Source organism: Kickxella alabastrina (assembly GCF_025024165.1).
Source record: "Kickxella alabastrina strain RSA 675 chromosome Unknown BX661scaffold_4, whole genome shotgun sequence".
NCBI lineage: Eukaryota > Fungi > Kickxellomycota > Kickxellomycetes > Kickxellales > Kickxellaceae > Kickxella > Kickxella alabastrina.
The window spans coordinates 503,849-516,077 of record NW_026251475.1 but is presented as its reverse complement, the minus strand read 5'-3'; the positions used below and the strand labels follow the sequence as shown (position 1 = coordinate 516,077).

The 12,229-nt window shown below is 42.7% G+C and overlaps 4 protein-coding genes across 4 annotated transcripts; 3 read left to right on the top strand and 1 right to left on the bottom strand.

Moving 5' to 3' along the window:
* The first annotated feature begins 228 nt into the window (after nucleotides 1–228).
* BX661DRAFT_178334 (uncharacterized protein) lies at nucleotides 229–694 on the top strand. Its single transcript, XM_051534891.1, has one exon. The coding sequence runs from the start codon at nucleotides 287–289 to the stop codon at nucleotides 638–640; it is 354 nt and encodes a 117-aa protein (XP_051393795.1). The 5' UTR covers nucleotides 229–286; the 3' UTR covers nucleotides 641–694.
* A 176-nt stretch (nucleotides 695–870) lies between these two features.
* On the top strand, nucleotides 871–1,735 carry BX661DRAFT_178333 (uncharacterized protein). Its single transcript, XM_051534890.1, has one exon. It carries the CDS (start codon nucleotides 1,200–1,202, stop codon nucleotides 1,485–1,487), a length of 288 nt encoding a protein of 95 aa, XP_051393794.1. The 5' UTR covers nucleotides 871–1,199; the 3' UTR covers nucleotides 1,488–1,735.
* Nucleotides 1,736–3,541, bottom strand: BX661DRAFT_178331 (uncharacterized protein). The gene is made up of 2 exons (XM_051534889.1): nucleotides 2,426–3,541; nucleotides 1,736–2,267 (listed from the first exon to the last, which is right to left on the bottom strand). Exons 1-2 carry the CDS (start codon nucleotides 3,494–3,496, stop codon nucleotides 2,163–2,165), a joined length of 1,176 nt encoding a protein of 391 aa, XP_051393793.1. The 5' UTR covers nucleotides 3,497–3,541; the 3' UTR covers nucleotides 1,736–2,162.
* A 1,928-nt stretch (nucleotides 3,542–5,469) lies between these two features.
* On the top strand, nucleotides 5,470–6,226 carry BX661DRAFT_169247 (uncharacterized protein; the record flags this gene model as incomplete). Its single annotated transcript, XM_051533501.1, has 2 exons — nucleotides 5,470–5,674; nucleotides 6,090–6,226. 2 exons carry the CDS (start codon nucleotides 5,470–5,472, stop codon nucleotides 6,224–6,226), a joined length of 342 nt encoding a protein of 113 aa, XP_051393792.1.
* Nucleotides 6,227–12,229: the final 6,003 nt, after the last annotated feature.

The window sequence follows — 12,229 nt, the reverse complement described above, 5'->3', positions numbered from 1 at the left end:
CACCATCAATGCAAAGGCGGGAGTATCCACGGATTTCGAACCCACGCAGTACACAGTGTGCGATTTCTTTGATAACAGCCGCTCCAATCTCGACTCATATGCCCTTGCAGTTTCCACCCTTATTGACTGGCTGGGTCTGAGTCAACAAACCTTGACTCAGATGGCCGACACAACGCTTGGCCTGGACAACTATGCCCTGGGGCAGGTAGCCCGCGTATGGTACTATCAGTCGTGTGCATGGTATGGTGACTGGCAAGTGGCTGCACCTGCCAGTACTGGACTTCCCATGTACCGCTCCCGTCTAGTCGACTTGGAATATTACACGCCAAACTGCAAAAATAAGTTTGGCAACGATATGCCCGACCGTGTTGACTCTGAGGGATTCCATAACAAATGGTTTGGCATTCTTCAAAATGTTTCCAAAATTTACTACACTGCTGGCTCGCTGGACCTTTGGCGTGCATCGTCTGCTACCCCCAGGGGAGGAACCTTCCTTCCGAACACAACTCTGTCGCCGACATATCTGATTGACGGCGCTACCCATGCGCAGGACATTTCCGCTCCCTCAGATAATGATCTGGACAGCGTGCAGCAAGCTCGCGATATTGGCAATGCACTGGTGCAGCAGTGGATTTTGTAAGCGTGCCCTTACCAAGTCAAGCACTTGCAAGCAGATGCGTGCCATCAATGTTGGGAAGGGATAGAGCGGATGCTTCAGTGCAAGAATTTTCTATTTGTAGCAACTTGCTCAATATATGTGCGGCGCATCATCCACATTTAGATTTTTGTGCTGTGTGCTTTATAATATACAACTTTATTTATACAAAATCCTATCTGGAGCCTTGACCCAGCCATCGGCCCCAATTGATGTCCACATCCTCTGTGCCCGCTGGACTGGTGGAACACGCTCAACATAGGCAGACTTTAGGGTATGCAAGTATTGATGGTTGTTAGTATAAAACTGGTGTGAGGACTCCAAACTCGTCACAAACGTGGGCAGCGGCTGCGTCTGTATTTTTTTGCTTTCAAACAATAACAGGTTGTCAGCCAGCCGCTGCTTCTCCACTAAAGGCCAATGTGCACTTGCCTTGGGCTGCTTGTTTGAGGGCGCAGCGCTGTTTTTGCTATTAGAGGATAATTTATGCAGGTTCTTAAATACTGCCTTGCAACAGCTAATAATCCTGGCATGCGGCTGGTCAATGCTGCATGTTTCTTGTGTGCTAGCGGTTATTATACTAGTTAATGTAGAGCTTGAAGCAAATGCGGACAGAGATATGTCTTGTAACAAAGAGGTACTCGTAGCAGCACACTCAGTGCCGTTTTCTGACGCCGGGTATGGCATATTGCCGTTGTCGTCATTGTTGGCATCGTCATCATCATGGTATGTGCTATTTGTATCGCTGCCCCTAGAGCAGCTGCTGTCTGTGCGGGCCTTGTACATTGCTCGTATGCGGTCGCCCGGCTTTTCATTGTATTTAACACTTTGAAGCCGTAATTTCAGCTGACTCGGGGCGCTGCGCTGAAGCTCATTGGGTGGTCTACGCTTTGGACACAAGCACTGTGCGTGGCACGCAGCATGAGATGATGTGGTATCTGGGGGCTGTTCGACCGAAGAGACATCATTGTTTTCGTACAAGCACGGAGTCAAGTTCATAAATTTTAAATAGCAGGATGCCTATATAAATATATAAATATACTATATAAAAAGTTTACATACGATAACAACAATTATATCGTGCTGGTGTGTGTGGAAATATTATATCCAACGCCCTGTGTGTTTGTTTATATATGCCTGCGCGCAAGTAAAGGGCAAGTTGTGTATTTTCTGTATTTTCCATTTGTACAGCACAAGCGCAAACTCCACACAGATTATAAAAGTAATGTGTGCCTCAGTGCTACCGTTAAAACCCAGACTTGTCAACTTTGTTTCACAGAAATCGTGAATGCTTACACCTGCAGTCCATATAAAGCGCGCAAATGGTATTGACACAATGCACAGTAAAAGTAATTTTCAATTTGACATGTAGCCACATAATCGTCAAGGATATCAGCCACTTTGCGCCAAAGTTTTAAGAAAATATATGACCCCATGTACAAACAGATGAGTCCTCATCTTTTTCGGCATTTGGCTTAATTAGTAATACAAATGTAAATGTAAATAGCTACTGCTGCGGACTCTGAGTGTGTTGCTCTTGCAGCTGTCGTTTGCGTTTGGCCGACTCCTTGAGCTTCTCCCATCGCTCACGGTACTTGCTCACCTGTGCTTTCTATAATTTTTGCTGGCAAACAGACATAAACATGCGCAGTACACATTAATATAATTTTATAGTTATCCGCAGTACAACTAACAAACTGCACACTGCATACTGCAGTTTTCGTTTGTACTTTGATTGTAGTGGCATAAGCAATTGGCAGCACACCTTACCTGCTTTGAATTATCCAGCGACAACGTATCCAGCTGGGACTTGAGCTGCCTTATCACCAATTCGTTTGCGGCTGCGGCCCCGCTGGTGGGGGGTGTTTGAGCGCGTCGATAGACTGGTGCAGGCTCGTACTTCCGCGGCAGGGACACAGCATTTGCATGTCGGTGGAACTCCTCGCGAAAATTGAGAATGCTGCTTTTAAGCATGTTGTTCTCTTGGGCGGCAGACTCGAGTGTACGAATGCGCTCGTTAAGCTGCCTTGCCAAGGACCGGAGCTTCTGGTTTTCTTCCAGCAATGCATGCAAACGAACATTGGTGTTGGTAGTATCACTTACGTCGCGCAGCTCCTCGGCACTGGTTATTGTCCCGACTAGTTCAGTTGTCACAGCCGCCACATTATCTGTCAGAGTTGGCTCTCCGCCAGGCTCTTCAACTTCTTCGACAGCTTGCAGGGGCGTTACAACCTTGGGTGTGTTAGCAGCCGTGGTGTGTGCATACATACTGGCGCCCTGTTCAGGATTGGAACCAACAAAATAGAACGACTCCATAATCCCATGTGGCGGAGATGAGCTTATATGTGTGTCATTATTCATGCCCACTCTGGTTTCAAGAATGCGCTGGCCTGAGGGGAGAAGTGGCCTAGTAAATGCCACTGGATCCGCCAGCCAGTTTTGCATATACTGCCAAAAGCTCTCAAACTCGCTCTCTTCGTTTTGGCTCTGTCTTGCAAAATCAGCAGCCGCGTAAATGGACTCATACAGGCCTTCTCCGGCTGGAAGAGCAGCAGCAGAATCACCAGCAGCATCGCGCTCCGTCTGGAAAGACAAGTCGGTCCTGCTGGCAGATATTCCACGCAACCCCTGCCTCCCGAGTTCACGCTCGCAATGCTCTGCCCACCGCACATGCTTGTTAACAAGTGTTGTTAAGGACAGCATTGCAACGGGATCATGGTCAAATAATGTAATGCTTCTGTAAATCTCCGCTGCGCGCCTATAAGCCTGTGCCGCCGAGCTCCATTCATGGTTGCCCTCAAATTCAGACCCCTTTCGGGAAATTCGATTGGCCTCTTCCATTTGCAATTTGCGTAATAAAAACTAATTAAATATAAGACAATAACGTGATCAATCAGTTGCAATAAATTTGAGAAAATAATAATGTGATCATTAAAATGGTGTCTGTCTGATATAATACAGTAGGGGAATAACACGCGTGATTAACATATACTTATTTTGAAAACATACTTTGTGTCATATTCATTCAAGTGCCAAAGATGCGATGGTAAACATAGCATTAACGCTATTTATAAAATTTTAATTTACCTGCTTTTTTACAATCTATACATCTAATGCTGATATGCGAAGTCCAATATAACACTCCCAGCAGCCCATGGTTCTAGCACTGACCTGTGAATACAAATACTGTTTATTTGTAAGCAAAATTTTAACATTTTATACCAGAGGAAAACAATATTCGGCAAAGATATTCAGTGACAACTTGTAACAAAATAACAGTTCAGCTTGCTATTAATAGTCGATTAATGGATCAATCCCTGGTATGGTGCCCAAGCCACACTCCGGGCCATTATTCCCATCTTCAAGCACCAAGATTATCAAGATTGTTTTACAGCTGCAATGACTTCCTGTGACATCAAAAATAGGGCTGGTTCACGTGACAGAGTAGACATGAAATATGTTTATATTTCATGCGCACAGCGATTTCTGAATAGTGGGCTCTTTAGCTCTTCTCATAGTCTCATTTCCATTAACATATATTATAACCAGCACAATTCCTCATTACAAATTACCAGACTCAGACATGCGGGAATATTGCATACGAGCAATATAAATAGTAGAGTTATACAAATGATTAATGCAGTTACTCTTTAGCTTTCTTTTAGTTCATCTTAAATAATACTTTTTATCATAACACTTGGTAGCACCTCCATACACACGCACACATTTTTGTGCATACTTTTGCTCTTATACTTTTACTTGCAGCGTTTTCTTTGGCAAGTATTCTCAGACTACTTTGGCATTATTATTTTTATTTTATTTATTCTATTTTTGTTATTATTTTACATCCCATCTCTGCATCATGACAGACTCTAAAATGCCGGTCACTACTGTTTGCACACTCGTTCCACATGCTGTAACTGTACTGGATGAGCTCACGCCATCCGATTATGCTGCATTTTCCAAGCTCATGATGCACATTCCACCTTTTCACGGCAAGGTGGAGGAATATCCTATTGCCATATAGATAAAGAGTGTGGAACGCCGGTTTACACAATTAGATGTGGCCCATACAAAGCATAAGGCAGATCTTGTGTGCATGTATCTTTCCTATATAATTGCAGCTGAGTGGGGAAATTACCTTGAGAGTTTGGGTGCACCTGGCCCTGTGTAATGAGAATTGTGTTGGTTATAATATATATTAATATAAATGAGACTACAAAAAAGCTGAAGAGCTCACTATTCGGAAATCGCTGTGCGCATGAAATATCATAAACACATTTCACACGTCTGCGCTGTCACGTGACTCGGCCCCCATTTTTGATGTTACATCCTGCCACCTTTAGTGATCTAACATCTTATTTGGAGATAATATTCGAGATAGAAATATTTTTCACGGCCTCCAGAAGCTTAATCAGCTAAAATTCGTGGCTAATGCTGACCTTCCTAGCATTCCACCAGGATTTTGACTATTTATTGCACTGTACGAAAATGGACACCCTACCATACACCCTCAATTTGTAACATTTTTGTCTGCCAAAGGAATTTAATAAGTACCTGTTGTAATAGGAATAGTTTATCTAAAATATATTTATAATTCAAAGTCCACTATAAAGGAGCTTGAAGAGCTCTGCTTATCTATTCAAAACTATCGACAGTGAAAATAGAAATCGCGGTTGTAAACAATCACAATTTCAAACAATCACAATTGTCACGTGCCATTGTAATAATTGATGTCACACCTGTTCTCCAAGGATATTGAGAGCCTTGATGCTTCTAAGGCCGCAGTTCAGTAGGCTTGGAGTACTCACAAGATGGTGGGGAAGAAGTGGGTTGGCAAATCATCGGCAAAGTTCACTGGCAAGGCCACATCCGCTCATGACCCCATGGCAATGAAGGTCGACATTATCAGTATCTGTGGCTGCTCAGGGGAAGGGGCTGCAGCAGTGGGCCGAAATACAACCCAAGATGACACAAATACACTCAGCATGAATTTGAGCAGTAGATCAAAAACAGACAGTATGTTAATTGTGGCTCAGATGACCATTTTTTGTGTGGTTGCCATGCTAGAAGACAAAACAATGACAACAGTGGCTGTGGAGATGGCCACTCACTGCACATCTGCATGGTCGACATTGGCAAGTCGAACGACAATGATTCTGATCAGGGGAATGCCTTTTGAGTGGTGATGATGCAAGTGTTTCTCACTCTGATGTTAGTGGTACTGGCTTTACATCTATTCAAATCAATACCACTTCTACTAACAATCTTGTACACTCACAGGTACTGGCGCCCTGCAAGCTCGAAAATAATAAAATTCTCACTGCCTTGGTTGGCTCGAGGGCACAAGGATGCTGCATCTCCCTGCAGGTCTTCAAAGCCCTCAGGCTGCTAGTCAGCAGGACTGCGACCACCACAGTTCTCCACCTTACAGATGGCATGGAATTCTACAAGATCAACGAGTACATGAAGCTGATGCTGGGTGTTGGCAAAAAGGGCTATACAAACACAATGAACTGCTGTGTTGTGCCAATTGGGGAGGAACTGCTCATTGGGATGTCATGGCCTTGAATGCAATGGTAAGGATGGCAGTCAGTTGTATATTTCCGGATTGAAGTGCATAAATTAGAGCTGCAGCAGACAGAAGCAGGAAAATTGCAGTACTATCTTGGTCAGTCAGCTGCTCACAATACTACAGGATATATATGAGGTTGCCCAAATTGACAATGTGTTTGTTGCTGTTGTGCAGAATGAGGAAGGCATGGCCAGAATCATGACTCCCACAAATTGTGCAAACCAGAAACATGCTGCTGATATTAAACAGGACTTTTCCGATGTTTTTGGGATGCTAACAAAATGACTGATTCTAATGTGTATAGTAGACCATACCATTGATTTGCTGCCAGGGGCATGTCCACACTTACAGCAACCATATTGCCCGTTGCATTTCAAGAACAATAAGCTGGAAAAGCAGCTCTGCAAAATGATTGAGCTGGGCTATATTGAACACTCCATATCACCCTGGGGCTTACTTCTAATTATTGTAAATGAAAAGGATGACACTATGCAGATGTGTGTCGATAACTGCCAGCTGAACAAAACAACAGTCAAAGACTCACTCATGATCGTGTGTATTGACAATTTCCTTGACATGATAAATAGTGTCTGGTACTTCACAAAGCTGGGCCTGCATATGGCCTACCACCAGGTGCATGTAAGGAAAGGCAATTAACCAAAGACTGTGTTCAACACTCGTTTTGGAAGTTCCCAGTACCATGTGCTACCATTTGGCCTGTGCAATGTACCAGCTATATTCCAACAGGTCATCCAGGGTGCACTCAAGGGGTAGACTAACAAGTACTGTGTCGCTTACCTTGGTGACATTCTTATTTTCTTGGCCATGCATGAGGAACATGTTCAGCATATCCAGTCTGTGCTCAAGATATTGCAAGGTGAGCAGTTGTATTGCAAAGCCACCAAATGTGAACTATTCAAACCCACATTTTAATTTTTAGGACATGTTATGTTGCACAAGGCCTGCATGGACCCATGAAAGGTTGCCATTATTAACAAATGGAAACTGCTTGAAGAGGTCACTGATATGAACTGCTTCCATGATACCTGCAATTTTTACCAGCAGTTTATCTGTGATTTTGCCGAAATTGCATGACCAATCACCAATCATTTGAAGACTGGTCAGTTTAAATGGACTGCCAAGGCATAATAATCATTTACTACACTCATGAAAGCAGTGTGTTCACAACCTGTACTACAGACATTCAACCCCAAGTTTCCTAAATGTGTGGAGACAAATATATCAGACTATGCCATTGGTGCTGTGTTGTACCAGAAACACAATGGCGGCTGGCACCCAGTTACATTCCTGTTGTGCAGATTGACACCAGCAGAAGGCAATTAAACCATCTATGGCAAAGTGCTGCTGGCCATTATTGCCGCACTTTTAGGCTGGCACCACTTTATATTGGGTACTGAGTTTGAGGTATTAACAAGTCAGTGCACATTGAAGCATTTGAAGAGCCAGTCACATGTCAACACTCAGTTTGTTAGAAGCTTAACAATCATTGCTAAGGTCGATTATACAATCGCTTACTGGGAGGGAAACTTCAACATTGTGGCAGATGAACTACCATGGCCACCTTGTGAGAAGCTGTCAATAAAAGAGGTCAGCTATCGAGCAGAGCTGGAGCATGTGAAAAACGAGTAAAGCATAGTGGAAAAGAGCTTTGTGAGTTATATTAAATAATAGATGAAAGATTGGTTAGGCTAAAAAAAATGAAGAGACTGAGAAAAGCTGTCTCTTATATAGGAGACAGCAAGTGAATATAGGAAACTTAAATAATTGATAAGGACACTATGACACCAATTGTTACAATGTCACACGACAATTGCAATTGTTTTTGATTACAATTCCTATTATACTGCTGATTGTTTTAAATTGATAAGCAGAGAATTTAAGCTCCGCTTATAATGGATTTCTAAGATAAATATATTTAGTAGTGATAAGTTTTATTACAGACACTTTACAACCTTCTAGAATATCAATTACCTGACAGTAGGCAAGATATAATTCCAACATTTTCATCATAGAATGGAAATTCAGAATCCACAAACTTGGGTCAGGAGGTGTGCAAAACATGGCCAGTGTCCATGTGATACAGCAGTGCCTTGCCATCCTTACTGCCTAGGTACACACACTTCTGGGCATTCTCACCAAATTTAGAATGCAGCTCAGGGGGATACTCACTCCAGACCAATAAAGCCAAATGGATGAATGTTGGCAATGTTGCTGTTATAGTCCAGCTTCTCAAATGGTGTGATTATGCCAAGTGCATGCTGTTGGAATTCCGTCTTGCATACTGCAAGATGATTGCAAGACCAGAAGTTTCTAAAGTATCCTTCTCTTTTATTTACGTTTCTCATCTTCACTTTCTTTAGCTTAGAACTTTATCACTTTCTTTCATTAAATATAACTTGCAAAGCTTCTCTTTGCTCAGCTTTGTTTGTTTTTCACAACCAACACTAGCTTGGTCAATACCACAGATCTTGGTAACTGCACCAGACATGCCCATGATGTCACCTGAGCAGGGTGAGTAGCTGACAAAATCCTCCCTATGTGGTGTTGTGTTGGCCATAGCACTATAATTCAGCATCCAGGCTGATGGGTTGCTGAGCAAAGGTTGAGCAGATATGCTTGAGCCAGCAACCAGGTGAGAAAGTCCGCCTATGAGAACAGACCTGGTAGAGTTATTGTTATCTGATGCCAAGTCAGTAGTGCCATATCCAGCTGAAGGGCAGTGTTTGGCAATGTGACCAGGCTTATCACAGAGCTGACAGAGCAGTGAGAAAAAAGATGAGGTGGTGTAGTCACTGGCCTTAGTGGGAGTAGAGGCAGCAGCTTGGCGCAATGTAAAAGTATCCTTGATTTCTGTGAGAATATTAGTATTCTTGAGTTTGGTAGGTGAGACATTAGAATACTTCTCTTACAGAGCTGTACTCCTTAGAGATGTCAGCAAGATGCACAAGGGGAGTAATGGTTATGATATCAAAGTTTGGGTGGAGGAACAGGTTTCATTTGGTCTATAACTCAACCTAATACTTTACAGAGTTATCACCAGATGACATGGCAATGTTTAAAAGCTCATGCAACTCACTAATAAAAACATTCATAGTCCTAATGTCAAATGTAGTGTTAAGTGTGGCCCACATCTCAAAGGCTGAGCTCTCAGTAAAGCAGACAGCCAAAGAGTCTGAAATTGCATCCATGATGATGCTTGCAGCCTTCCCATCCTTGATGGCATTAGCAGGAGTGAAGACCCTAAATACATTTGCATTATGTGTAGCCTGCTCATTAGCTACAGCCTTATGACAAGCCTTGGCATACACAAGATTGCACCCCTTGGAGGCCCACATGCAATAGGCATGTTGTGTCTGTGAAATATAAGCAAAGCTGAACAAAGAGAAGCTCTGCAAGTTATAATTAATGAAAGAAAAAAATGAAGTTCTAAGCTAAAGAAAGAGAGTGAAGAGACTGGGGAAAGTTGTCTTTTATATAGGAGACAGTGAGTGAAGATGAGAAAGGTAAATAAAAGAGAAGGATACTTTAGAAACTTCTGGTCTTGCAATCATCTTACAGTATGCAAGACGGAGTTCCACCAAGAACGGAATTCCAACAGTTATGCCCACAGGTGAACCAAAGCAGACTCTTAGTAACCAGAGAAGTGATATCATCAACATAGAGGATACACACTATTTTCCAAGTTTTCAATAATACAGAAGAAACAGGAGATATGGTTAATGACAATGACAGCATATTTGAGGAGATGGACACAAAAGAACAAGTCAGCAATACCCAACCACACCCCCAGGCCATGATGCTGTGAAAGCACAAATTTAAATGATTCCGATCATTGCAGGATGCCTTGTTGGGGTGACAGGCTTATAACGTCACCAGCCTGCCAACAAACAGGATCAGCACATACACAGGATGCTGCCCTCCAAACAAAAACTCACTAACAAATTACAACGACTTTTCAACAACAAACAAGAATCATACAGCACCACCACTACTTGTGCTATAATGCTGGGGGCTACAGCAGTCATGTTAGACAATAGTCTAGAAGTATAATCGAGTTAAAACTAAGAAAATACCACTAGAGAATGTCAAAAGCAAGTTGTATTGAATACTATATTACAATATATTAAGTGAATAATTAGAAAACACTGAGTGTATACCAAACAACACCCCTTGTGGGGACTAATTTTGGACCTGTGAACATGGGCAAATTAGTTAGAATATTATTTAACACCAGTGATGCAAATGGCAGGTTCAATGTTGTCTTGTGGTTACTCCTTTCTAATCTGCTCACCCTGCCCCTAACATCAATGTTAAACTACCAGAGATAGGCAAGATTGAAGGCAGCCATTAGTGATAGTACTTACCTCCAGAACCACAGTAGTAAGTGCCACTGGTCTAAGGTCTAGGAGGTGACTGCCCTACTGCTGCACTATAGGGGGCATGACTACTTTGCTTGCATCTTTGCTGTGATATGTTATCTGTGGCTGTCACCTCCACTGGAACCTCCCCTTGGCCATCATCCATGATAATTATTCCCAAAGGATCTGTTATTCATTGCACTCCTTCTAATAGTTGTATATATACTCAGTCTATGTGGTCTACATTTGGGTGCTCATCTCAATTGTTGTTGGTCCTGGGAACTCCTTGTATCTGAACTGGTCAGTGTGATGAAGCTTAGTATCCTAGACAAAGGCATCCTTAATGACCAGTGCCCGCTCCTTCACAAGCAGAATAGACAGTTACAATGTAAGCACATAGGCATACTGTGAGAAACGAGCAAAGCTGAGCAAAGAGAAGCTTTGTAAGTTATATTTAAAAGAAAGAAAAAGATAAAGTTCTAAGCTGAAGAAAAAAGTAAAGAGACTGAGGAAAGCTGTCTCTTATATAGGAGACAGCGAGTGAAGATAAGAAAGGTAAATAAAAGAGAAGGATACTTTATCTTTTTCTTTCTTTTAAATATAACTTGCAAAGCTTCTCTCTGCTCAGTTTTGCTTGTTTTTCACAAATACTCATAAGTACCATGATTTACTGCTCTGTCCCATATGACGACACAAGCAATATTACTGAATGGTGCTCATTCATGCGTTTTTATGTGATGGCCATCAGCAAAACCTTTAAGGAGCACCTGCTAGCTTCAGTCATCTTAGTCAATCTTTTGTGCCCCAAGCTCATGGACAGTTACCTAGATCAATGTGAAGACTGGTCAAATTGCTGCTGAGCCTGCTGATTATACTGTAGCTCTAATCAGCAAGTTTACTCCATTTGCAAACAATCACCAGGCAGAAGCAGAGCTCAATGTGATTATGTAGACTGGTACCATACAATATTACATTACTGCATTTCAGCATTTAATTCTCCATATTCATGGCATGACTGCTGGTAATCAGTGCAGTCATTTTTGCCATGGCCTGATGCACAATATCAGGGCATGCTATTGACAGGGATGTTCCGTCTACCCTGGCTGAGGCCTACATGCCTGCCATTGCTCTATCCACCGACTTTACAGAGCTGACCTAATCATGTCCCCCCTCCCTGCACTGCTACACCACCCCTCATGACCACACAGCCATGGATGTCAATGCTTTCTAGGCACCACACCTTTATCGACTTTCAGATAGTGAACACAACCACCTGCATTGAGTGGGTGCCTGTTTTATGTGCTGCCAGCCTGGCCACATCTATCGTTTCTGTTTGCAGGGTCATGCACCTCACCAGCAGCATTTTGTATCCAGTTGCAGGTACCAGGTAAATTAGATTGAGATGTTCACACCCCCTGCTACTTGGCCATTCCATGCCAATGCTGCTCAACTTATGTTTAATGTTTTCATGTTATTAATGCAACAATACAACCTGGCACTACCACAACAACAGCCCCCTGCTGCATAGAGCCCTTAGGGGTTTTATTTTACCAGTAGACTGCCAGGTCGCTTCTACTGGCAAAAATAGTATCTCCTTTTTCCTCCCTCCATATTTTTATC